At 37.1% G+C, this 27535-nt stretch overlaps 1 protein-coding gene across 5 annotated transcripts in view; it reads left to right on the plus strand.

Moving 5' to 3' along the window:
* Positions 1-27535, plus strand: part of SREK1 (splicing regulatory glutamic acid and lysine rich protein 1) — a 51400-nt gene that overhangs the window by 16563 nt on the left and 7302 nt on the right. For 4 of the 5 annotated variants that reach the window (XM_070357540.1, XM_005892790.3, XM_070357541.1 and 1 more), the window contains exons 3-10: positions 35-150; positions 9627-9791; positions 9937-10115; positions 11173-11303; positions 12175-12289; positions 18208-18327; positions 18690-19076; positions 23085-23180. In XM_070357540.1, the coding sequence (XP_070213641.1) occupies positions 35-150; positions 9627-9791; positions 9937-10115; positions 11173-11303; positions 12175-12289; positions 18208-18327; positions 18690-19076; positions 23085-23180 (1309 nt within the window). Of the gene's footprint in view, positions 1-34; positions 151-9626; positions 9792-9936; positions 10116-11172; positions 11304-12174; positions 12290-18207; positions 18328-18689; positions 19077-23084; positions 23181-27535 lie in introns of those variants that run through there. The other variant, XM_070357542.1, reaches the window with a different exon arrangement.

Raw genomic sequence — 27535 nt, forward strand, 5'->3', positions numbered from 1 at the left:
TGCTTTCTGTAATGTTTGGAACTTGCCTCTGCAGGTAAAATCCCAGAGGAAGCTAAAGCCCTCTCTTTATTGGCTCCTGCTCCAACCATGACAAGTCTGATGCCCGGTGCAGGCTTGCTTCCCATACCGACTCCAAATCCCTTAACTACAGTGAGTATGAGATGAGACACCCTCTTCTAAAAGGGGTAAACATTTAACTGTGTAATCGGCTAAGTAAAGAGCTTAGAAAATTCTTTTTTTTTTTTGTAAAGAGCTTAGAAAACTATTTCTATTTTATTTTTATTAATTTATTTTTTGGTTGCGTCACCCAACATGTGGCGTCTTAGTTCCCCAACCAGGGGCTGAACCTGCACTCCCTGCATTGGGAGCGCAGAGTCTTAGCCACTGGACCACCAGGCAAGTCACTGTTTCTTTTTATTTTTATTTATTTATGTATTTATTTATTTTTTATTTTTTAAAATTTCTTTTTAAATATACAGTTTTTTTAATGGAGAGGATTTGATTGAAATGTCTGCCTAATTTTTTCCTCGTCACTGACCTGAAATGCCTTTTGGAATTGCTTATGAAGTAATTGGGGATTCATTTAAATTTGAGAACTGAAGTTTATTCTTCATTAGTAAATCAGTTACTGAAACCCAGCATTGTAGATAGCATGAGGAATTGGAGAGTCTAGGTACCTGTATTTCCCAGTTCAGGAGGACTAAATTCATTTGAAAAATATGAAATAATTTACTACCTTGGTAATGGAAAAAAAACATCTCAGAGAAGCTTTTGTCTGATACTGAGAAAATGTAACATGGTAAAAATAGTTTCTCGTTAACTAAGTGTAATTTAATGCTTCCTCTGTGATTTCCAAGTGGTGTTAAAAAAAAGACGTGCTGTTACTGAGTTCTTGGTATATATAAAAGATTCTGGCCATTTTAAAAGAAAAGTCATTTTTCTGCAAAAATAAACCCAAGACAAAATGCAAAACTCACTTTAATTGAAAGTTGTGTTTAGCTTTGTGGTACTGGGTTATTAAGGAGTGAATCAGTAAACTTTATGATTATAGTTACTTAATTTATCCAAGTTTTAGAAGTGATTTTTGAAACTTGGAAGTGCAAGATTTTAGGATTTTTACATGCCATTGTTCTACTGGAGACCTGTGTTATGATCCATGGAGGGAAAGTGCCTTTTACTTTAACATCTGATCATTTGAATTGGACTTTTTAGAAATTTGAGTTTGGGTATGTTTTGGCATTTTTAAGATTAATTCCTGAATTACTGTCTTTTTTCCCCCCTCCTCAGAAAATACTGTCTTGCTATTTTGAATATTTTTAGGTTTATTTATCAACAGTATAACGTCTTTATTATTTAGTTTGTTGCTTTGATGAGAAATGATTCCTTTTAATTCAGCTGTAGATATCTATTATTATATAACTTCATGAAGTTATAAAACACGGGAAAGGTGGCCCATTGTGATTTGGCTCCTGGCTACTTCTCTGACCTTTTTTCCCTACTTGTTTCCCCTCTACTTCAGTCATATTGACCTTGTTTTTTGGATATACCAAATATATTTCTGCCTTGGAATATTTATTTATTCTCTGCCTAGAACATTTCTTTTCTAGACATTAAAAAGATTCACTCTTTGATAAGAGTGAATGAAACCTTTCATAAGGTTTCTACTTAATAGGGAGATTAAGATTAAGTTTATGTAATCTTCAGGGAGGTTGAGGTTTTATATTGGGTTTTATATTCAGAAGGCAGAAGTTTTATATTGGGAGTCCAGATCATCTTTATCCTCTCAAAGACTGAAAGGGCACTCTTTTAAGTATTGGGTTGACCAAATAGTTTGTGTGGGTTTTTTTTTTTTTTGTGCTGGATTGTGCAATGAAATTAGAGAGGCAAGACTCTAATCATGAAGACAGAGTTGTTTAACGCTGGGACTTTCTTTGTCAATGCACTGCTGGTTAAAATAATAATAACAATAATAATAATGAGTCCTCCCTTCAAAGATAAACAGATAACATTTTTATATGAGTTTCTATGAATACGTTGAGTTTTGTTGTGCACAGAAAATTGTTCAATTCTCATCCATCTACTCTTGTTAAACTGCTTAATGATACAATCTCCCTGGAAGACCCTCATTCCCATAAGGGTCAGCTTACGTGACTGTTAAAATGCTATAATGATAGTGATATTTACAGAGAGCTCTATGGTCTATGAAGTGCTTTCACACATACAATTTTATTTTATTTTTTTTTCCAATGTTTGACATTTCATAGAAAGAGGAATCATAATTTCTATTTACTGCTATTTCATTGAAATGCTTTTTTTTTCAAGTAAGCTGTTTTTTTTTTTTTCCATGTGCGCTTGAGAAAAAGGTGAAATTCATTGTTTTGGGATGAAATGTCCTATAGCTATCAATTAGGTCTAACTGGTCTATTGTATCGTTTAAAGTTTGTGTTTCCTTGTTAATTTTCTGTTTAGTTGATCTGTCCATAGGTGTGAGTGGGGTATTAAAGTCTCCCACTTTTATTATGTTATTGTTAATTTCTCCTTTCATACTTGTTAGCATTTGTCTTACATACTGCGGTGCTCCCATGTTGGGTGCATATATATTTATAATTGTTATATCTTCTTCATGGATTGATCCTTTGATCATTATGTAGTGACCATCTTTGTCTCTTTTCACAGCCTTTGTTTTAAAGTCTAATTTATCTGATCCAGTATTGTGACTCCTGCTTTCTTTTGGTCCCTATTTGCATGGAAAATCTTTTTCCAGCCCTTCACTTTCAATCTGTATGTGTCCCCTGTTTTGAGGTGGGTCTCTTGTAGACAACATATGTAGGGGTCTTATTTTTGTATCCATTCAGCCAGTCTTTGTCTTTTGGTTGGGGCATTCAACCCATTTACGTTTAAGGTGATTACTGATAAGTATGATCCCGTTGCCATTTACTTTATTGTTTTGGGTTGAGTTTATACACCATTTTTGTGTTTCCTGTCTAGAGAATATCCTTTAGTATTTGTTGGAGAGCTGGTTTGGTGGTGCAGAATTCTCTCAGCTTTTGCTTGTCTGAAAAGCTTTTGATTTCTCCTTCATACTTGAATGAGATCCTTGCTGGGTACAATAATCTGGGCTGTAGGTTATTTTCTTTCATCATTTTAAGTATGTCTTGCCATTCCCTCCTGGCTTGAAGAGTTTCTATTGAAAGATCAGCTGTTATCCTTATGGGAATTCCCTTGTGTGTTATTTGTTGTTTTTTTCCCTTGCTGCTTTTAATATTTGTTCTTTGTGTTTGATCTTTGTTAATTTGATTAATATGTGTCTTGGGGTGTTTCTCCTTGGGTTTATCCTGTTTGGAACTCTCTGGGTTTCTTGGACTTGGGTGATTGTTTCCTTCCCCATTTTAGGAAGTTTTCAACTATTATTTCCTCAAGTATTTTCTCATGGTCTTTCTTTTTGTCTTCTTCTTCTGGAACCCTATGATTCAAATGTTGTAGCGTTTAATATTGTCCTGGAGGTCTCTAAGATTGTCCTCATTTCTTTTAATTCTTTTTTTCTTTTATCCTCTCTGATTCATTTATTTCTACCATTCTATCTTCTAATTCACTAATCCTATCTTCTGCCTCTGTTATTCTACTATTTATTTTTGCCTCCAGAGTGTTTTTAATTTCATTTATTGCATTATTCATTATATATTGACTCTTTTTTATTTCTTCTAGGTCCTTGTTAAACCTTTCTTGCATCTTCTCAATCCTTGTCTCCAGGCTATTTATCTGTGATTCCATTTTAATTTCAAGATTTTGGATCAATTTCACTATCATTATTTGGAATTCTTTATCAGGTAGATTCCCTATCTCTTCCTCTTTTGTTTGGTTTGGTGGGCATTTATCCTGTTCCTTTATCTGCTGGGTATTCCTCTGTCTCTTCATCTTGTTTAAATTGCTGAGTTTGGGAGTCCTTTCTGTATTCTGGCAGTTTGTGGAGTTCTCTTTATTGTGGCGTTTTCTCGCTGTGTGTGGGTTTGTACAGGTGGCTTGTCAAGGTTTCCTGGTTAGGGAAGCTTGTGTCGGTGTTCTGGTGGGTGGAGCTGTATTTCTTCTCTTTGTTCAGTCGCGCTGTGGGGAGGGAGGGAGGGATGTTGCAGACAAATGACACTGGCGTGCGCTCGCAGTGCCTCAGCCACACTGGGTCTGCCCCCGCTCACGGCGCGTGTAGCCTCCCTGCCCACACTGCTCGGGCTCTAGGTTGTTCCGCCGGGAACAATCCGAGGCTGGCCCTGGGTTGCATGCACCTCCCAGGTCCAAGCCGCTCAGGTTCAGGCACTCAGGTAGTCCTCAGAGGCGCAGACTCAGTTGGGGCTGCGTTTTGTGCTCTTCCCAGGTCCGAGCAGCTCAGGTGATGAGGTGTTTGGCGAGCACCAATGCTGCGACTTATCGCCTCCCCGCCACTCGGTTATCTGGGTGTAAAACCGGCGCACCTTCTCAGGCAGATGTTGACCGTCCAGACCCCCAATAAGTTTTAGTTAGCAAAGAAGCCAGTTTTATAGATAATGTCTCTCTGGGGCTGCGATTGCCCCCTTCCGGCTCTGGCTGCCTGTCACCGGAGGGGGAAGGTCTGCAGCCGGCTATCTCTGTTTAGTCCTTTGTTCCGTGCGTGGGCTGGCGGTGTCTTAGGTTAGGGCTGGCTTTTCGCATGGTAGATATCCCACAGTCTGGTTTGCTAGCCCAAATTATTTCGCTCAGATAGTGCTCAGGGTATTCAGGTCAGATTCTTACTCTCAGCGATGCAGCCTGCGCCGCGCCTCCCTGCCCAGCCCCTGTTTGCCAATGGCAGATGCAGGCGTCTGCGCTGTTTCTCTGCTGGGGGAGTTACCGTAGGGCTCGCAATCTGCGAGTTTTAATTGTTTATTTATTTTTTCTCCCTGTTATGTTACCCTCTGTGCTTCCAAAGCTCGGGCACGGATTCGGCAGTGAGAAGGTTTCCTGGTGTTTGGAAACTTCTCTCTTTTTTAAGACTCCCTTCCCGGGACGGAACTCCGTCCCTCCCTCTTTTGTCTCTTTTATTGTCTTTAATATTTTTTCCTACCTCCTTTCGAAGAGTTGGGTTGCTTTTCTGGGTGCCTGATGTCCTCTGCCGGCATTCAGAAGTGTGGAATTTACTCGACGTTTAAATGCTCTTTTGATGAATTTGTGGGGGAGAAAGTGTTTTCCCCATCCTACTCCTCCGCCATCTTGGTGCCTCCCCCTGTGTGGGTTTTTTATAACATCTTACAGAAAAACCTGAACAAACTTTTTGGCTAACCCAATATTTAGGTTGTTTGGACCAGGGCCAGAATAGAGACTAATCTAAAGAAGGGTAGTTGTATTGTTACAGAGCAGCCATATCCAGTAGATCTTTCTGCTATGATGGAGATGTCTGAATCTCTACCATGTAGTATAGAAACCATTAGCAGCGTGCGGCTATTGAGCACGTGAAATTTGGTGTGACTGAGGCACTGAATTCTAATTAAAATTCAGATAGCTCTGTGTAATCGATGGTTACCATGTCAAATGGCACAAGTGTTGAAGAATGGTGTAGTGCAAAGAAGACAGAGACAAAAAAAGTTTTCTGAAGAAAAAAAGACTGAATGGTCTTTACATTTGAGAAACAAAGGGCTTGAGTTAGATGATTTGGAAAATCCCACTCCAGATCTATAATTATACGTCCCAGTGGAGAAGGAATACCTGGAAAAGTCTGTTTTAAATCCATGCAGAACTAACAAGACCCATACTTGTGATTTAGCTTAGTTTATATAATAATTCTCTTGCACAGTAGGAAAAAATTGAAGGTGGGACCCTCAATCATCTGAATGTTAGACTATCAGAGATGAGATAGGAGAAAAAGGAGTGTCATTAGAGGCAACATGTGGAGAGAGACTAGATCATTCATGCGTTTTGAACTAAAGATATTTTCTACAATGTTATGATAATTGGAAATGATGATAGCAACAAATCTAAGGTCTGTTAGCAGCAAGATACCACAGATTATGTTAATAAAAACTATGAAGGAAAAAACAGTGATGCAGTAGAGAGGAAATGTGGCTCTCCATAAGGTCAGGGAAAACTTGGAGAGGATGACTGACCTGATGGTTGAAGAGTTCAGCCAGCAGAAACTCGGGGAAGAGCTTTTTAGGGTAGATGGAATGCCAGGTAAAAAGCCCTGAGTGAGAAAAACTTGTGTGTTCAAGGTACAGAATGGTTTGGTGGCAGGGTAGGGGTTTAAGGAGGTAGGGTAGTAGTTGTTTTGAGATTAGAGGGGCAGGTAAGGGCACTGCTTATGTAAGGCTCTTTAGGCCACAGAAGGAAGTTTGAATTTTATTCTAAAGGGTTTTAAGCAGAGATAAAACTTGATTTGATGTTTTAAAAAGATCACACATGGGTTGCTACGACAAGCATAAGTGATACTGATTTCATAAACTAGTAGTTTTGCCTTTAGAAAGCATTGTTAAAATTTTAGTAGTTTTGCAACAGTATAACAATATATAGTTGGTTAACTTAATTGACTTAAATTGCACAGGTGAAAATGAAAGTAGCGTGTTTTTGTTTCTTAAAAAGTCTTCTCATGATTCTGTAGAATGTTTCATTTTCAGATTCTCAGATCTATCTTTTTAAGTTTAAATTCACACTAAAGCATGTTTCTTAATGTTTAAACTAAAAACTACTGCAAATAGGTAAGAATTGACAGGGTTTCCAGTTCAAGATGGCAGAGTAAAAGAACATTCACTCATCTCCTGCAAAAGCACCAAAATTGCAGCTAGCTGTTGGACAACCATCCACTGGAGGACGCTGGAACCCACCAAGAAAAGATACTCCACGTCCAAAGACAGGAAGCCACAATGAGATGGTAGGAGGGGCACAATGACGATAAATTCCATACCCACCAGGTGGGCAGCCCACAAACTGGAGAATAGTAATAGCAAAGAAGTTCTCCCACTGTTGTGAAGGTTCTGAGTCCCACGTCAGGCTTCCCAGCGAGGGGATCCAACAAAGGGACTAGGATTCCCAAGGGTATCTGACTTTGAAGGCCAGTGGGATTTGATTACAGGACTTCACAGGACTGGGGGAAACAGAGACTCCACTCTTAGCAGAAACAAAATCTTGTGTATGCCAAGACCCCGTGGGACGGAGCAGTGACCCCACAGGAGGCTGACCAGATCTGCCTGCTAGTGTCGGAGGGTCTGCTGTGGTGGTGTGGATTGGCAGTGGCGTGCCATGGGGATGGGGACACAGGCAGCAGCAGTCCTGGAAAGGGTCCTTTGGTGTAAGTCCTCTTGGACGTCATGATTAACCCAACCATAGAGCCCATGTTTGGCTGGGTCATCTCAGGCCAAACAACAAACAGAGAAGGAGCGCAAACACCCCCATTGGCAGGTAATTGGATTAAAATTTTACTGAGCATGACCCTGCCCACCAGAGCAAGTCCCTGTTTTTCCTGCCACCAGTCCTTCCCATCAGGAAGCTTGTACAAGCCTCTTAGTCTCATCTACCAGAGGGCAGACAGAAGAAGCAAGAACACAATACCTCAGTGGCTAGAACTAAAACCACACCATAGAAAGTTAACCAGGATGAAAAAGCAGAGGGTTTTGTCTCACATGAATGGACAGGGTAAAACTCCAGAAAAACAAGCAAATGAAGTGGAGATAGACAGCCTTCCAGAAAAAGAATTCAGAATAATGATAGTGAAGATGATCTAGGATCTTGGATAAAGAGTGGAAGAAAAGATTGAGAAGATGCAAGAAATGTTTCCCAAGAAACTAGAAGAACTAAAGTATACACCGAGAGGAACAATACACTAGAGGGAATTAATAGGATAGCTGATGCAGAAGAATGGATAAGTGACCTGAAAGACAGAATAGTGGAAATCACTGCCACAGAACAGAATATAGAAAAACAAATGAAAATAAATGAAGACAACCTAGGAGACCTCTGGGACAACATTAAATGCACCAACATTCTCATTATAGGGGTCCCAGAAGAAGAAAGAGAGAAAGGACCTAAGAAAATATTTGAAGAAATAATAGCTGAAAAGTTCCCCTAAGATGGAAAAAGAAGTAGTCAACCAAGTCCAGGAAGCAGAAAGAGTCTCAGGCAGGATAAACCCAAGGAGGAACACACTGAAACACATAGTAATCAAAATGATGAAAATTAAAAATGAAGATAAAATAGTAAAAGAAAGGAAAAATGACAAATAAGATAAAATGGAACTCCTATAAGTTATCAGCTAATTTCTCAGTAGAAACCTCTACAAGCCAGAAGGGAATGGTGTGATACATTTAAAGTGATGAAAGGGAATAACCTATAACCAAGAATAGTTTACTTAGCAAGACTCTTGTTCAGATTTGATGGAGAAATGAAAAGCTTTCCAGACAAGCAGAAGTTAAGAGAATTCAGCACCACCAAACCAGCTTTACAACAAATACTAAAGGAAATTCTCTAGGCAGGAAACATGAGAAAGAAAAGACCTACTAGAATAAATGCAAAACAGTTAAGAAAATGCTAAAAAAAAAAATGGTAATAGGATCACTGTTGTTCACTCGCCCAGTCCTATCTGACTCTTTGTGACCCCGTGGACTTCAGCACGCCTGGCCTTCCTGTCCCTCACCATCTCCCAGAGTTTGCCTGAGTTCATGTTCATTGCATCGGTGATGCCATCCTGCCATCTCATCCTCGGACACCCTCTTCTTCTGCCCTTGATCTTTCCCAGCATCAGGGACTTTTCCAGTGAGTCGTCTGTGTGTGTCAGATGACCAAAATACTGCAGCTTCAGCTTCAGCATGGAGGAGGGAATGACAAGCCACCCCGTGTACTTGCCATGAGAACGTCATGAACTGTGTAAAAGGCCAAATAGGATCATACATAGTGATAATTACTTTACATGGAAATGGATTAAATGCACCAACCAAAGACAGACTTGCTGGACAGATGAGAACATGTGCACGTACACACTTCCACTCAGCACGTCACTGTACTTAATCCCCCAAGTTGTATGTAATTATTTTATATTGTTAGGTTAATCAAGCTTCCCTTACGGCTTGCAGTTGTAATTATCTTTTACTTTTTGTCTGGCTATTGATTGTGAAAACTGATCTTTTACTATTGTGACTATGTAACTATTATTCAGTTAATATCATTGTATCATGATTGGTCAACAGAAAAGAATAGAATTCTCAATTACTAAAACTACCATTTAATAGAAAAAAAAATAGTAAGAATTCACTGTTTGTTTTTAATGTTAAGTTTAGAATTAAAATACCCAGATAGTTAAGAAATACATTAAGAAATACATTCTTGTTACATTGAAAACCACTGTGACCTTACTCTGATTAATTCAGATGTATACCTGGCTTAAATTAGGAGTCCCTAGTCTCTTCCCAGTCTTACTGAATTGATCAGTATTCTTCAAGAAGAGAGGCTGGTAATGTTTCTTTGTTTGCTTGTTTTGTTTTTTAAGTGAACTTTTATTGGAGTGTTGTTTCTTTATAATGTGTTTCTACTGAACAGTAAAATGAACCAGCTATATGTATACATTATCCCCTCTTTGGATTTCTTGATAATGGTAATTTTGACACTAACAAAATACCTGCTATGTTTATTTTTTATAGCTGGGCGTTTCCCTTAGCAGTTTGGGAGCTATACCAGCAGCAGCCCTAGACCCCAACATTGCAACCCTTGGAGAGATACCACAGCCACCACTGATGGGGAATGTGGATCCTTCTAAAATTGATGAAATTAGGAGAACAGTCTATGTTGGCAATTTGAATTCCCAGGTAACTAATAGAAGAAGAAATCGAGTGTTGGGACCTTTTATCTTTTCCCCTTTCTTAAAAATCATATCAGTTGGTAAAGTAATATTTACCAGATTTTTTTTTAAGAAGAATATACTTTATTAAAACTGTTACTTTGTTTCTTCAGACAACCACAGCTGATCAGCTACTTGAATTTTTTAAACAAGTTGGAGAAGTGAAGTTTGTTCGGATGGCAGGTGATGAGACTCAGCCAACTCGGTTTGCTTTTGTGGAATTTGCAGACCAAAATTCTGTACCAAGGGCCCTTGCTTTTAATGGAGTTATGTTTGGAGACAGGCCACTGAAGTAAGAAACACTAAACAAAGAAATTTTAATGATTCTGAAAAATTTTTAAGTGTTTTTTATGTAATTGTTTTTTTTTTCTTTTTAATAGTAATTGGCAATTTGTGGAAAGGAAGACTGTGTTAAGTATAAATGAAACACATGAGATATTTACCATTTTAGCTTTTAAAGTCGCATTTGAAGACATGTTACTTTCTAGTTTATAAGGTCTAGTTTAATACTAGCATATTTATACCATACATATTGATTGTAGCTCTTTTTCCATAGGCTTTAACAAGTCAGGTTAGTTTTGCATTATTATGATAGACTAATGGGCAGTCTAACATATGACTTGAATTTACAGTAATATAGAAATAGAATTTTGGTAAATCCAGAATCTCAGAAATGTTTAAAAATTAAACATTTTAAGGCTTGCTTGCATTCTTGTTTGCAAAGTGAAAAATTGATAGAACCTTTTAGATACTCAAGACCAGAAATTCTATTTCATGTAGATTATTGAGGTGACAGTTTTATTTGAATTCTGTAGATAACGATCTTAACTATGCAGTTTGGTCAGGAGTCTGCTATTAGAGGATAAGAAATGATGTTCTTAGTGAATGCTTGTCTTTTCACCATGCTAAAGTGAGACACACCAAATTCATTTATGTGCCTCAGAGAAACCACTCTTAGCCATGAAGGGAGAGTTATTTATAATCTAAGAATAGAAATGACTCATTTTAATACTGGTGTTACCATTTTAATGTATTTTAATTCTAAGCTGTGTGGTAAAGCTGTTGTCCTGGTCTGTTGAGGTTGTCAAAGAAGTTAGCTAGGGTTCAGTTTTTCTTTTTATTTTTCCCCTTGCTTTTGCCTTTGTTAGCAAGAGATGATGGCAGATGGAAATGAGATGAATCATGGTTTTGAGGTTGGTTTTGGTTATTCTATATTTAGCTATATTATTCTTCATGTGCTTTTGAGATGTCCTCAGATTTGTAAATATGTGTACCTTATAAGCAGTTAATTGTTTCAGGTTTTGTAAAATATGGTGTGTATTTGTGATATGCTAATATTTTTAATTTAGAATAAATCACTCCAACAATGCAATAGTAAAACCCCCTGAGATGACACCTCAGGCTGCAGCTAAGGAGTTAGAAGAAGTAATGAAGCGAGTACGAGAGGCTCAGTCCTTTATCTCAGCAGCTATCGAACCAGGTAAGGCCACAGCGTTGTTACATAGGTCATAGTTGATGATCATAGACTCTTAGAACTGAAAGGAATTTTAGAAATTATCTGTTCAGTCCCTTCATTTTACAATAAGAAGACTGAAACTCAAAGTGTAAGTGACTTAACTAGCACCAAAGGTTGAAGAACTATTTAGCACAAATGTCTTTTTCCATGATACTGAATTGAGGTACATTAGCTTGAGTTAAATCAGTTCTTTATATTTTAATAGCAAAATCAGTGTACAGAACTGATTTGCTTAAAGCAAAGTATAAATATTATTTGTGAGACTAAAGACAAGAATAAATATATTTTAAATGTTACAATTAAGCAGATTTCATTTTTCCTTCAAAGTTTTAATTTTAAAAATAGACAACAGAGACCACAATTTAGGAAAAATAGAGACTATTTTAGCAAGGTAAAGGAACATCTCTTCAATCTTTTGTGTTGCTAACTATAAAAATCCAACCTAAAAATGTCTAGATGGTTTACATTTGAGCAAATTTTCAAATTAGCACTCAGAACTTAAACTTCAATTCTAGGAAAATAAATGGAAAAAGGATTTAAAATCACTGTCATAGGAATTACAGACATGTTATAATCGTACATTATGGCAGCAACAAAATACTACGAACAGCTGTTTATAATCATCTGGTTTATATGTACTGCTGCAGGGTGGCTGCACTCAACGAGTTTATGCAATGACTTTCTTGGATGTTTCTGAAGGATAATTGCACAGGAGGAGGATGTACAGAGAGTAGGCCCCTTGCACTATATGTGGTACATTCCACTTGTGCCTGATTATTAACTGGGATCTTTAATTGTTCTGAGCTTACACTGCAAAGTGGTTTTTTCCTCCCAGAGTCTGGAAAGAGCAATGAAAGAAAAGGCGGTCGATCTCGTTCCCACACTCGTTCAAAATCCAGGTCTAGCTCAAAATCCCGTTCTCGAAGGAAAAGGTCGCAGTCAAAACACAGGTGAGAATTTCTGCTGTCATATTTTTAATGTTTGTTTGTTTTTGTATTTACCATGGTTAAGATTTTCTTGAGTTTTTGTCCAAGTTTCAGAGTTTAGAAATTTCACTGGTATTCATCAGAAACAATGGTTACTATTAGATGTTGCTTTAATTACAGCAGTATACTTAAGAATGAAGTTTTATCTAGTAAATACATACTTTCAACTAATTTTTAGTTTTAGAAGTTGGTTTTTTATCTTAAGGTGTTCTGTTCTTGACTTTTCTAAGAATTAACTAGTGTAAAGAATTGGCAGAAATTTTTCTTTCTTCAGGTTGGGAAAAGGGAACATATGGTGCTGAAAGTGCTGGTAAAGTTGCATTTTTGTTCCCCAAAAGGTCTGGGAAGTACTACCCCAGATCTAGATTTCAAGTAGTTGCCTTTCTCTAGTACTCTGCATCAAATGAAGTCCTTTAAGCCTTTGTACTCTTGGTGATAGAGCTGCCTCCACCCACTTTGGGACCTGAAACATAGGAGTAACTTGCAGTTCTAATGGCACCTATTGTATTGTGCTTCAACTTTGTTTCTATTCTTTTGTTTTTTTAATTTAATTTAATTTTATTTTATTTTTAAACTTTACATAATTGTATTAATTTTGCCAAATATCAAAATGAATCCACCACAGGTATACATGTGTTCCCCATCCTGAACCCTCCTCCCTCCTCCCTCCCCATACCATCCCTCTGGGTCGTCCCAGTGCACTAGCCCCAAGCATCCAGTATCGTGCATCGAACCTGGACTGGCATCTCGTTTCATACATGATATTTTACATGTTTCAATGCCATTCTCCCAAATCTTCCCACCCTCTCCCTCTGCAACAGAGTCCATAAGACTGTTCTATACATCAGTGTTTCTTTTGCTGTCTCGTACACAGGGTTATTATTACCATCTTTCTAAATTCCATATATATGCGTTAGTATACTGTATTGGTGTTTTTCCTTCTGGCTTACTTCACTCTGTATAATAGGTTCCAGTTTCATCCACCTCATTAGAACTGTTTTCTATTCTGTTTATCTTATTTTTGAGCATGGCTCTCTCATTTTAATGTTCTTTTAAAAATATGTTGTGTGTGGTGCAAAGGGGATCTCAAAATATAAACTTGATTGAAAGTAACCTAAGAATCAGGTCGAACATGGTAAGTTTTATTGTCTTCTTTAAGATGAGGAGGGAGCTGTTACTGAAATGTGAAAATGGATACAGTGGATCCTAATTGTATGTATATGTACATACATATTCATACTCTCTGAAGAGAAGACATAGAAAAGAGTGTGTGTGCATGTTTGTTGGGAGTATTAGGGAAGGAGGATTTCAGGGGAGGGCAAAAAGGGCCAGTATGTTCTTTGTTTAACTTCATCAGCAAGCTCAGTTTAGTCTTAATTTCCTGTGCTAATCAAGGAGTTGAGGCAATGGGATAGGAAAATATGATATTCTTTTTTAAAATTTATTTCTTATTGAAGTGTAGTTGGATTACAGGGTTGTGTTGATTACTTCTGGACAGCTGAAGTGACTCAGTTATACGTATATGTACATTCTTTTTCATGTGGTTTGTCACAGGATGTTGAATATAGTTTCCTATGCTCTATGGTAGGACCTTGTTTATCCATTCTAGACATACCAGTTTGCATCTGCTAATCCCAAACTACCATTCCTGCCCTCTCCCACCCCCTTTCCCTTGGCAACCACCATACTGTTCTCTGTGTCCCTGATTTTATTTCTGTTTTTCATAGATAGGTTCGTTTTTATCATATTTTAGATTCCACGTGTAAGTGTTATTGTATGGTATTTGTTTTTCTCTTTCTGACCTACCTCACACAGAATGGTGATCTCTAATTGCAGATATTCTTAATTAGACTAGTAAACTATACTTTTAGCTGTACTGGTGTATACTTCCCTATTATTATTAGATTGCAAAACTCCTTTTAGAATATGGTTTTACTCTTTATCCAAGGCTGTACAGTAAGGCAAGTTCATGTCTAAGAGAAGGAAATTGTTTCATGTATGAGGAAGAAGGCAGTGTAGCAGAAACTCAGTGGTACTAGGTTATGGATATTTCTATAGGTCAACAGAGTGGTAAAAGTAAAGGAGATCAAGAAAGTATAGGAGTGAGTGAAAGAGTAATAACTTTCTGAGGAAGAAAAAGACCAGTGACTTGACTCTTAAATTGTGTTAATAGAGCCATACTGTTAATAGAGCCATATTCCATATCTGTTAATGGTATTCTGTAGCTGGAAAAAAGCAGAACTTAATGATTAATATCATTATTTTCTTGATAATTTCTGTGAAGTTTTCTCTGTTGGGACATATAATTTATCTATTTTAAGGTTTTTACTCTTACCATTTTAAGTGTATTTGGATATTTTCCCCTTCCAAGGGTTAGAAATTTGTTAATTATTTTTATTCATGGGAGTTTCATGGAGGTCTGTCTAATGATATAGAGTGAGAAATTAATTGTTCTTGGCTGGCTCACATGCAGACATGCCTCATTTTGTTATACTCGGCTTTATTATGCTTTCACAGATATTGTTGTTTTTAACAAATTGAAAGTTTGTGGCAGTCCTGCATTGTCAGATGATGATCAGCATTTTTTAGCAATTAAATGTTGTTGGCCAAAAAGTTCATTCAGGTTTTTTGTAAGATGTTAGGGAAGGACCTGAATGAACTTTCTGGCCAACACATTTTAAATTAAGGTATGTACTTTTTTTTTTGGTAACACAGTGCTGCTGCACACTTAATACACTACACTGTAGAGTAAATATAACTTGTATATGCACTGGGAAGCCAAAAAGTTCCTTGGACTTGCTTTATTGTGATGTTCCTTTTGTTGCTGTGGTCTGGAACCTGACCCACAATATTTCTTGAGGTACGCCTGTATGTCTTTTTTATCAGCATATACTGTTCTTATACAAGAAGCCTTTACTAAAATCTTAAAGAAATGCAAAAGAGGATGAATTTTGTTGAAAAAAAGGTTCCTCAACCAAAAACATTGGACTTAAGGAACTCCCTCCCCCTCTCCACTGTAGGAAATGCCATACATTTCGTGGTTCCTCTCTCCTTCTAGTGGGATTGGGCACCTTCAGCTCTTTATCTGGCCCACTAGACCTAGCCAAGAGTGGAGGTTGCAGGATCCCCTTTCTCGAAGGCCCATCTTTTTCTACCTTGGAGAAGGCAATGGCACTCCACTCCAGTACTCTTGCCTGGCAAATCCCATGGATGGAGGAGCCTGGTAGGCTGCAGTCCATGGGGTCGCTAGGAGTCGGACACAACTGAGTGACTTCATGTTCACTTTTCACTTTCATGTATTGGAGAAGGAAATGGCAACCCACTCCAGTGTTCTTGCCTGGAGAATCCCAGGGACGGGGGAGCCTGGTGGGCTGCCGTCTATGGAGTCGCACAGAGTCGGACACGACTGAAGCGACTTAGCAGCAGCAGCAGTGTTGTAATACTTCTAGGACCTTCCCCTGATCTTCTCCCTATTCCTCTCTTCTCTCTGTAGGAGGGAGTAAGGAGTTATTTGTTATTGTCTTGGCTAGAACTGGGAAGATGTGTTTCCACTCTGTCCAAATTTTTATTGTTTTTTTTTTTTCATAGGGTCAGGGTTAGAAAAGGTGGGTAGTACTCTATTGTAAAGTTATAACTTTTACAGACCAGCATAGGAACTGTAAGACATTTTATAATATTTTAATGGGAAGCAACTGACTTACAAATGAACTTTGATGCAACATCATGGTAAGTTGCCCTTTATTTACAATTTAACCTGTAAGTGCAATTTTGTACATTTATGCTAAAATGAGAACTGCTAATGATGGCTCACATCTTTATCTTTGATTGGAGTAGTCTTGCTCTTGACTTACAGCTTTTAGCTTTCCTAATCCGAATACTTAAAGGCAACTAGTGGGTGACATAGACATGAAATCTTTATTGTCAAAATTAAAATACAGTAATTACTCTTGAGCAGTGAGTTTCAAACTCTGAGTACCCACAGTGTAAAGTGGGAAGCCAAGCGGTCATTGCTTTTTTGTGTTTTGCTTTGCTTTTGTTTCTTTTTTTGTTTGTTTTTTTTGGTGAGTGCTTTTTTATTATTAACTTTTATTTGTTAGGGCTATGGTTAATTTTTATTAAGAGTTTCTTAATTAAGACTGGAAAGCGCTATTTGAGGAAAACAAAATTATTATTATTTTTTTTTAGCAAAGTTAACAGGACTATTAAGTACATAGAGGCAAAGGCCCTTTAAAACATTACCCTTATGTGGATGGCTGTAAATGGACTTAAAAACGTTGTAAGTTTGGCAGTTTTTCTCTAGTAGCTACTACTTGACCCTAGTGTCCCATAGGTTATTGGTGATAAAGATTTCAACTCACTAATAGTTATTTTCTTAGATTAAAATGTGGTATGAAGATAAATGAGATGGTTAGATAGGATCACTGACTCAACTAACATGAATTTGAGCAAACTTCAGGAGATAGTGAAGGACAGGGAAGCCTGGCGTGCTTTCCTGTGTCACGAGGAGTTGGACACAACTTAGGGACCGAATAGCATAAAGATAAAAGTTTAATTTTTAAAGCCATGTAATAGATGAATGATCTAGTTGAAAATTAACTGTTGGAAAACAAATTTTAGCTAACTGAAAAATGTGTTTTATGAACAAGATTTTATTTTTAATTGAGGATTGTTTGTAGATTTTTTTGGTTTCATAGCATTCTACAAGCATTTAACTATATGTATTTCTTCTATAAACTTGTTTTAACTTAATTCATGAAAATATTACTATCAAGATGAGTCTTAATTATGTAAGGCATCCTTATAGAAGTTCATTTTACCTTCTTGGAATAATTTTTCATTAATGTTAATTGTTGATGATGATGTAGATATTGAGAGTAGGAGTTTTAACCATTTATTCTGCACCAGGAACGGTTAGTTTTCCATACATCATCTGTTCTAACCATCATGGCAGTCATAAGAGGTGTAGGTATGATTTTTACTCCAGTTTTTAGATGAAGAAACTCAGGCTTAGAGAGGTTAAGTGATTAACCAGAGTTCTCTCAGCTGTTGTGTGGCAGAACTGAGTGTCAGAGCCAGATTGTCTGTCTCCAAAACCAGTGAGTCTCATCACTTGTTGTATGCATTCAGTTTTGTCATATTTTAATGAATAGTTCCTAGCATACCTCAATATGAAAAATGTCACTTATATATGCTATTTAGTTGGGAGAAGAGCCTAGAGAATTTTAGAATTGGAAGAACAGTTATTTTTCCTCCAAGAATTCTAGTAATAATGGTTTCTTTTAATACTTCTGTATATGTAATTATAAAATCAGGGCCTTTGCAAATTGAGTATTTGATTATATTTAGCGTTCACTCATGAGTAAGGTGTTTGGTCTCCTGTCACACTAGCACCATCATTAGTACTGTGCTTTCTTACACATTCTTCTTAGTATGTGTTATGACAAACAACACACAGCTGTTTATAGAAACCATTGAACCATATAACCACCACTCTCTGTCAAGATAAGGTGTAACCACAAGCAGTCATATTACATGCAAGTCAGGAGTTAAAGACAATTTATGATATGGAAATATGGACCAAGAGAAATCATCTGTACTAATTGAAGCATGTAGTACTTAGCAAAGGAAAGTCACACCTGAAACCATCAGCTTGTCTGACGTAGGAAATAGCTTAACTTCTTTCTCTATTTCTGTCTTTGTATTCTGGGCAATAAACTGGTAAAGTTTCCAATAAATTATGTCAGATAAGCTATCTGAAGTGTTATGTAAAGAGAGTTTAAAAATACTGATAAATACTGTCAAGTTTGGTTTTAAAATTCTCCCATTTGAAATTGAAATTCTGAGACTAAGTTTTGATACTCTAACAATTTGTCTTTCTTTAGGAGTAGATCCCACAATAGATCACGTTCAAGACAAAAAGATAGACGTAGATCTAAGAGTCCTCATAAAAAACGCTCTAAATCAAGGGAGAGGCGAAAGTCAAGGAGTCGCTCACGTTCACGGTGAGTTTTTTGAATTTAAGGGTAGTTTTCTCATGACCTCATTTGTTAAAAATCTGTTGTAGTTTAAAATTTGAATGAAAGAAATTGAACTTTTTTTGATTGTTTATGTAATAATTTAATGTCGATTGTCATTGATTTGAATCTGATGGTTAGTATGACTTATGAGATTTCCAGACTACTTAATTCAGCCTGGTAATTGTTTCATTTAGCTTCATGTACGTAGAAAGTATGTAGACATTTGTATGTAATCTCTTTTAGCTGTTATCAGTTGTTTTGATAATTGTTGAGGACACAATGAGGTCCTTTTTGGGGAGTAGAATTGTTTTAGTTGTGAATTTATTTATTTATTTTTATTTTTAAAGGGACAAAAGAAAAGATACCCGAGAAAAAATCAAGGAAAAGGAAAGAGTGAAAGAAAAAGATAGAGAAAAGGAAAGGGAAAAAGAAAGAGACAGGGAAAAGGAACGTGAAAAAGAAAAGGAACGGGGTAAAAACAAAGATAAAGACCGAGATAAAGAACGGGAAAAGGACCGAGATAAAGACAAGGACAAAGAGAAGGACAAAGAGAGAGAGCGGGACAAAGACCATGAAAAGGAACGAGACAAAGAAAAGGAGAAGGAACAAGACAAAGAAAAGGAACGAGAAAAGGACAGATCCAAAGAGATAGATGAGAAAAGAAAGAAGGATAAAAAGTCCAGAACACCACCCAGAAGTTACAATGCATCAAGAAGATCTCGTAGTTCCAGCAGGTTTGATAATGCTTCACCTTTCTACCAAGAGGCTCATTGATGACAGTTTTCAGTGAGAGGGAAAATATTGTTATACATGGAATCAGTAAAATAATGGTAGAACATTTCTCTAGCAGAGGGATTGCTACAGTATTGAATCAGTGAGGAGGAAGAGATAATATTGGGCACAGTTTTTGGAAAAGTTAGCTGTCCTTTGTAATCCACTGCTGTAACCTGGCGGTGGTGCAGTGACTGCTGTCGCTGTTGCTTATTATTTTCTTGGAGGGTGGGATGGCAGGGGCAAGCTTTTTATTTCTGACTTGGTTTTATGTGGAATAGTTGACTGCTTATTAGGCTTCTATATTTCTTTGGAATGAGTAGTAAATTTAATATGTAAAATTATTTTTAAGGTTGCAGTATTAGTCTTTTTTGTCATCTAAGTTCATTTTTACTGCTCTATTTTGTTGAATGTGTGATGTTTAAATTTTGGTTTTCATTTCTTTGTTAAGGATTTGCTTTTTTCTTAGAACTCTTTATTAATAGGTGCACTGCCATCAGGGCTTCCCAGGTGGCACTGATGGTAAAGAACCCACCTGCCAATGCAGACGACATAGGAGACACGGGTTTGATCCCTGGGTTGGGGACATCCCCTGGAGGAGAGCATGGCAGCCTACTCCAGTATGCTTGCCTGGATATCCCATGGACAGAGGAGCTTGGCGGGCTAAAGTCCAGAGGGTTGCAAAGAGTCAGATGTGACTGAAGCAAACACACGCACGCACGCACGCGCACACACACACAGACTGCCACCAGGTGGCAGCAGGTTGCCATAGTAACAGCAGCAAACAAGGACCTTCCTTAATTCAGGATTATCTCAACCTGTATCCATTGCTTCAGATGATATTGTGACTATAAACAAATGGAAGTTCCTAAGTTGTGTTAAAAACTGTATCTTAAAAATACCTCAAAACATATTTTAGCAAATTTTAAAGATATTTTTGAAAGGTTTTTCATAGAGAATAATTTGAGACTGGCATGTGCATTTCCTAATGTTTTTGCTTTCTGTTTTAATAGCTTATTCTTAATGCTAGTCTTTGGTTACTTAATTGAAGATAATTTCTAGCATTTATTGAGTGCTTTACCATATGCCAGATTTTGTGTTTCAGCAGAGTTTTTCATGACTAATCTTATTTAATCGTCACAGTAAGCCTGTGAGAAGACTGTTATCATGGTTTTAAAACATGAAGAAACCAAAGCTCAGGAAATTTTCCATCTGCTCTGCACTTCAGTTAGAAGTGTAGTAGTACAGTAGCTCTTTCTCTTTTTTAGTGATTGTTTAAATGAAGAGTCTCACTAGTACTTGGTACTGGCTTTTTCAAAAATGCCTCAGAAGTATAAAGTTGAAAGCAGCAGTATATGTTAAAATGGAACTTCAAATCAGTAGATCTCTGCTGTATTTCAGCACATTGAAACAACCTGAATAATTTCCCTCATTTGCTGTGGGTGTCGGTTAAGCCTTGCGGTGTCTTTACTGCAGTTGTTTTATTGGTTGTGTTTCGCACATTCTTTGATGTTTATGTTTAGACAGTGCCTTTCACAACACCAAGTAGCGTCCTGATTCTTTTCAACTTCATTTGAATTTACTTTTTCTGATTACTTCAAAATGTTTAATTTTTTCATGGACTATTTTAAGTTGCTTGATACTTAAGAAAGTGTGGATAGTCATATTCAGCCCTTAGATAACCTCTGGGGCCTGGAGAATAAATGCTGACTGATGCTGGTTCAGTCTTTTGAAATGATTCATGCTTTCAGAAGAACTTAGTGAAGAGTTAAAATTTCTTTTAGCAGTTTTCTTCCTTTCAAGTGCTCTGATTTGTTTAGTGAATAGGAAACCTGTTAACTGCTCAGAAAAATAGTCGACTTGATGTTTTTATTTCCAACATTGTCTTCTGAGCTATGTTTTTTAAAGAAAAAATTTTGATATTTAAGAACTTTTAATGCTTGAAATTACAGTCAGTAAGGATGAGACCAACAAAGGGAAAGAGAAAAAATTTATTGAGCACCTACTGTGCACCACACATTAGACTTGGTACGTTACAGATGTTATCCTAATCCTCATAACAGCACGGTGAGACCAGAGTTGTTATTTATCCATTTATCCATTGGAAAAACTAAGACTCAGATTAAGTACTGTGACCCCAGTCGTGCAGCTGGTTAAGTGTGAAACTAAAATTTAAAGGTCAGCCTATTTAACTCCAGTCTGCATACTAGTGCTGATAGCTCCCTTCTCAACTAACTGATTATTCTGGATTGCTGTGTCTCAAGCCTGGCTCTCCTTACCACTAACTGGCAGTTACTAGATGTCCACCCACACACAGTGTTCCTGAAATACAAGTAAAGAGTTACACTGATGAAGAGGGAGCCATTTTGTATAAAATGGGATACACTGGCATTCTCACACTATGAAAAAAGTTACTTCTGGGGTGTGAGGTGGGGGAAGGGGTGCTGCTCCAGAATGGTATTGATTGCATGGAATGATGTCATCCAATTTCCACAGTAGGAAGTATAATTTTGAGGTGACTTGGAGATAAAATTAGGTAATGGAGGCAAGAACCTTAGGTAGAGCAGAAATTGATTTGTGTTCTCAAAGTTCTTGAACTCTTTCAGTCTTCACATCTACTGTGTATACCACATGTAAGCATTGTCTAGTTTTTTATTTTATAGATGAAAAAAGTACACAAAATATTTCATTAGCCTAGAATCAATTTACTGACATATAAGGGAACTTGAAGTCTAGAGCATTTGGTTGTTTCAGTTCTGTGGCCACTTATTATCAAAGCTTCTTGTGAGATAGATCATTGGCTGTATTAGTCATTTAAGAAATAAATCCTCATACCTCATCACCTGAATAGACATCTTGCAGTTCATTGTTTCTAAGCTGACCACTCTTACAAATGACATAATTTGTTAGATAGCCTCACTGACTCAGTGGACGTGAATTTGAGCAAACTCCAGGAGATACTGAAGGACAGGGAAGTCTGGTGTGCTACAGTCCATCGGGTTGCAAAGTGTTAGACATGACTTAGTGACTGAACACACACATAAAATTATTATTAAAAGTATGTGTCATTCAGTAATATTTTAAGCAAAATAGTTTTTAATAAAAAAGTTTTTAATAATCTTGTTAATCTATTTAATAATTATTTTTTACTTCATCATATTTAAATCCCAGTTTTTAAGTAATTTCCTTATATCTGAGTAACTTGTGTGCTTAACTTTAAATGACTAGAACAACAATAATGAAGTGGTAGGTGGTTGAGGGGGTAAAAGCAGTTTATCTGTGAAGCGAACTAATGTAAATACTCCTTAAAGAGGCATTCTGCACGCTCGGGTTTAGAAAGGCTGTATGTTGCAAGCCTATTTATCTTTCACTTCTTGAAAAGGGCCTATTAACTTGTTAAGAAAAAATAATCCACAGTGGGGCAGCAAGGAGCTAGATGCGTGACAGAGGATCTGGACAGCAACATGCTTTAGGTGTTGAGGAAGAAAATATGTTAAATGTAAGAGAGAATATGAAACATCCATTAATATTTTTTCTGCTCTAGAAATTTCTGTCCAAATAAATCACACGTAAAGGAGATCGTCTTTTTATTTATTTATTTATTTATTTAACTTCACAACATTGCATTGGTTTTGCCACATATCAGAATGAATCCGCCACAGGCATACATGCGTTCCCCATCCTGAACCCTCCTCCCTCCTCCCTCCCCATGCTTGGGGCTGGTGCACTAGGAGATCATCTTTTTAAAATGAAATCTTAAGAGATGTTTTCGCTTGTCTGTTGAATTTATGGTTCATCATTTGACCTGTACTAAAATTAGATAATAGAATATTTTCATGAAAGACATTAGTTTAAACTGACCTTTAAAGAATACTCTTCACTTGAGAGCATTCCAGACCCTTTTGCTTTTGTGTATTTGAATTAATCTTCCTGAAGTTACTGGTTTTTAAAATGACATTCTTGACTTTCAGGGAAAGGCGTAGGAGGAGGAGCAGGAGTTCTTCCAGGTCACCAAGAACATCAAAAACCATAAAAAGGAAATCTTCTAGGTCTCCATCCCCCAGGAGGTAGGTTGAAAACATGTTCTAGAACTGAGGAGGAAGCAGGGGGGGTTTTTCTCTTCAGTCTGTTATTTTTATAAGTTTATATTTTGAGTGAGTAACATGTAATATATTAGTTTGGTTTAGAAATCTGGAGAATACAAAAAGTTATGAATAGATCTTAACTTCCATGATATGTGCACCTATCCTGTCCCCACAAGTAACGACTTTATTAGTTCTTTGGTATATCCTTCCAGTTTTGTATATAGGAGCAGATGAGAATATATAATGTTTTTTTTCATGTTCTACAAAAGGTAGTGCAAAATGTACACTGTTGTACAGTTGCTTTTGTCACTTAATTACCAGAAGAACTTTGTGTATTCATCAGAGTGATGCTCATCCCTTTTCACAACTGCATGGTCTTCCGTTGTGTGTTATGAAACCAGCCTACAGTAACTGAATAGGTTCTCTTAATTTTCTTTTTATAAATTACGTAAGTCTGTAATGAATAGCTTTGGATTTACATAATTTTGTAGTGTGCCAGTGTCAACTTGAAAAAGTGCACGATGTGAGAGTTGTGAGTTAAGTTTTGTTTGGGGCAACGTGAGGACTGCAGCCGGGGAGACAGCACCTCGGACAGCGCTGAGAGACTGCTCCAAAGAGGCGGGGAGGAGGACAGAATATATGTGACTTTGGTAAAGGGAGAGTGCATGCAATCAAGCACGTTTATTTTTACTTTTTTAGAAAGTTTCTGCTGGTCTGGTGAAATTTCTGCTAGTCACAAGAAACAGTCGTCACCATGAAGGGCTTCAGTGCTTTTCTAGATAGGAGTAGATGTAAGAATTGGGCTCATAAAATCGGCTCCTGAAAATATCTTACTCTGTGAAGATCTGTCGTGTCCATTTTCCCGGAGCACAGAGTGCCTCATTTCTGCTCTCCACCCTGGGCTTCCTCAGAGGGTGTTGGAGGGCAGCGGCTGCAGCAGCACGCGATCTAATCCTTGTAGAGGTAGATGGCAAGCACCCCTGGCACGTGCCAGTCCGTGGATGACACCAGTATGCAGAGACAGTTTCTGTAAATGGTATTGGTGGGCCAGGGGGTGAGTGTTGTTGTGGTTTGAGAGATACTTCCTTCTGTGTTGTCCTTCATAAAGGTTGGTGGCAGCTTGCGCTTTAACCAGCTGCATTTGAGATGCTTATTTCCCTGTAGCTCCTGCAGATTGTTTCCAAAGTTGTGGATTTTGGTCTATCTGAGAGATGAGAAATGGTACCAGTATAAAGTTATTTTCAGTGCATTTTTCTTAAGAGTGAAGGTGACCATCTCTTCATATATTTGAAGGCCATTTGTATTTCCTTTTCTATGAATTGTATACATTGCGCATTTTTTATGGGCTCTCTTTTTATTTTTTCTATTTTCAGGAATTCTTTCTATATTGTGGAGATGATTCTTCAGTGACTTGGTTTCAAGTATTATTCCTAGTTTGTCCTTTCTTGGAAATTGTTTATGAGACTTAATTTTATAGAGATTTTTGACTTACATAGTTTAATTCCTCAAGTTTTTTTCTTTTGTGACTTTTCCATTTTGAGTCTTACAGGTAGAAGAGTCTTGGCTATTCCAAGATTATAGTAAAATTCCTTCATTGCTTCTTTTTTGTACTTTTATACTTTTAATTTTTGCATTTACATCTTTGATCCATTGGTTTTTCCTTGTTTGCAGTATGGCACATGGATACGATTTTATTTTTCCAAATGCTTCTTTATTTTCCAATATCATTAAAAACCCAATTTCCTTAACACTTACCCCGTGTTTCCTTTGCCATATACTGAATTTTCCTGTTTGTCTTGGAGTCTGTTTCTGGGCCTTATGCGGTATTGGATTGGCTTGACTGATGATTGTGTACCAGTAGTGCCCCATGCTTTTAATTATACGGATTGTATAATATTTTTAAATATTCAGTAAGGTCTTTATTTCCCCAGGTGGTACAGTTGGTAAAGAATCTGCCTGCCAGTGCAGGAGACATAAGAGACGCGGGTTCCATCCCTGGGTTGGGAAAATCCCTTAGAGTAGGAAATGGCAGTCCACTCCAATATTCTTGCCTGGAGAATCCCATGGACAGAAGAACCTGGCGGGCTACAGTCTATGGGGTTACAAAGAGTTGGACACAACTGAGCACGTGCACACACGCCAGCACACACACACACACACACTTTTCCATACCTCTCATTTCTCTTTTTTTGAGCTTTCTTGATCATGCTTGTGTGTTTATTTTTCTGCTTGACCTTAAGAGTTAGTTTGACTGTGTTCTAGAAGTAAAACCTACTGATAATTTGTGTTATAGTATGATTAAATTTATTAATGGGGAAATTGATGAATAGATTTATTAATAAATAAAACTTTATGAAGGTGAGTCTTTCTGTCCAGGAACATGGCCTACTTACTCAGGCCATCCTTAGTGTTTTTCATGAATGTTTCAGTGTTTATTTCAAACAGATTTTATGCATTTTCAAGGTCTAATTTTAGATATATGTTGCTTTTTTGTTCTTGTAAATGAAGTCTTTCATTATGTCATATAATTGGAGATTAGGTTTATACATAGGAAGGTTAGTGATTTCTGTATATATATTTTTTCATCCCACTATCTTCCTAATGGGTCATAATTTTTCACTTGGTTTTCCAGGTAGAGAAAAGAGGAATTTATAAAAAGTTTTGCCCAGGGTAGAAGGAACATGCTTCCCAGCAGAGATCTTTTGTTTATTTGTTTGTGGGTTATTATTTTTAGATGAGAATAAAAGGAAGGTGTGGGATATTGAGGAGGTGGGGCAGATTTTTAAAAAATACTTTGCTCACGAAAGTAAAACCTTTTATCAACTGTAAACTCAAATTAAACAAAAAGATATATTTAGAACATTTCACCTCCTTCCAGATTCCTTCTACTTTAACATCCACTTTCTATAAGTGATAAATTGTTTTATCCTTCCTTGTGTTTCTTTTTTGCAAAATTAAGCAGATACATGTATTTAAATTTTTCCTTTTCTTCCAAAAGACAACATTGACAATATATGCTGTGTGTGTGTGTCTGTATGTGGTCAGCAACTCTACCCAACCTCAGTTCCATTTTGACTTAAAATTTGTTAAATTGAAGAAGTAATTTACATAACATAAAATTCACCCTTTTAAATGTGCATTTCAGTGATGTTTAGTAATTTTTGTTGCATTTTTCTCAAAAGAGTTCACAGTTTTGTGCAGCCATCACTGCTAGTTCCAGAAAATTTCTTTCAGTTTAGAAGAAAGCCTGTACCCATTAGCAGTTACTCTCCATGGCTCCAGACAGCCACTAATCTACTTCTTGTCTCTGGATTGCCTATTATGGCCGTTTCATATAGACTCACAGTATGTGTGGTTTTGTATCTGACTTCTTTGAATGTAATGTTTTCAAGGTTCATACATATTACAGTATGAATCAGTACTTCATTCCTTTTTAATGGATGAGTAATATTCCAATGAACGGGTAAAACCAGGTTTTGTTATTTAACCATTCATTAGTTGATGGACGTTTAGTATTATTCCTGGGTTTTTCGCTATTGTAAATAATGCTGCTGTGAGCATTTGTGTGCAGGTATTTATTTATTTATTTATGGCTGCACTGGTCGGCTTTGCTTTGCTTGGGCTTCCTCTAGTTGGAGAGAGTGGGAGCTGCTCTCTATTGCGGTGCACGGGCTTCTCATTGTGGTGGCTTCTCTTGTTGTGGGCACAGGCTCTAGGTATGCAGGCTTCAGCAGTTGCAGCATGCAGTCTCAGCAGTGGTGGCACATGGGCTTAGTTGCTTCACGGCGTGTAGAATCTTCCCGGATGAGGGATCAAAGCCACGTCCCCTGCACTGGCAGGCAAATTCTTACCCACTGTATCACCAACAAAAGTTCTGCTTACTGTAGTTTTGTAATAAGTTTTAACATCAGGAACTGTCTTCCCATTTTGTTGTTAAAGGTGGTTTTGACTATTTGATGTCCCTGGAGATTCTATATGATTTTTTAGGATGGGCTTTTTTCTATTTCTGCTAACAATGCCAATGCGATTTAGATGGGGATTGCATTGAATTTGTAGATCACGTTGAATACGATTGTTACCTTAACTCTATTTTAAGTCTTCTGATTCAAGAACATGGGGTGTGTTTCCATTTTATTTATGCATTTATTTCTTTTGGCAAATTTTTTGCCCTTTTGGTTAAATACATTGCTAAGGAATCTCGATCTTTTTGCAGTTGTTTCCTTGACTTTTAAGAGTTATATGTAAAGATAAACATATATACATAAGTATGTTGTAAATATATTTTTCTTGGTTTGTCATTTTTCTTTTGAATATGCTAGCAGTGTTTTTTTGCTTTG

The sequence above is a fragment of the Bos mutus genome, chromosome 20 (genome assembly GCF_027580195.1).
Source record: "Bos mutus isolate GX-2022 chromosome 20, NWIPB_WYAK_1.1, whole genome shotgun sequence".
NCBI classification, from domain to species: Eukaryota; Metazoa; Chordata; class Mammalia; order Artiodactyla; family Bovidae; genus Bos; species Bos mutus.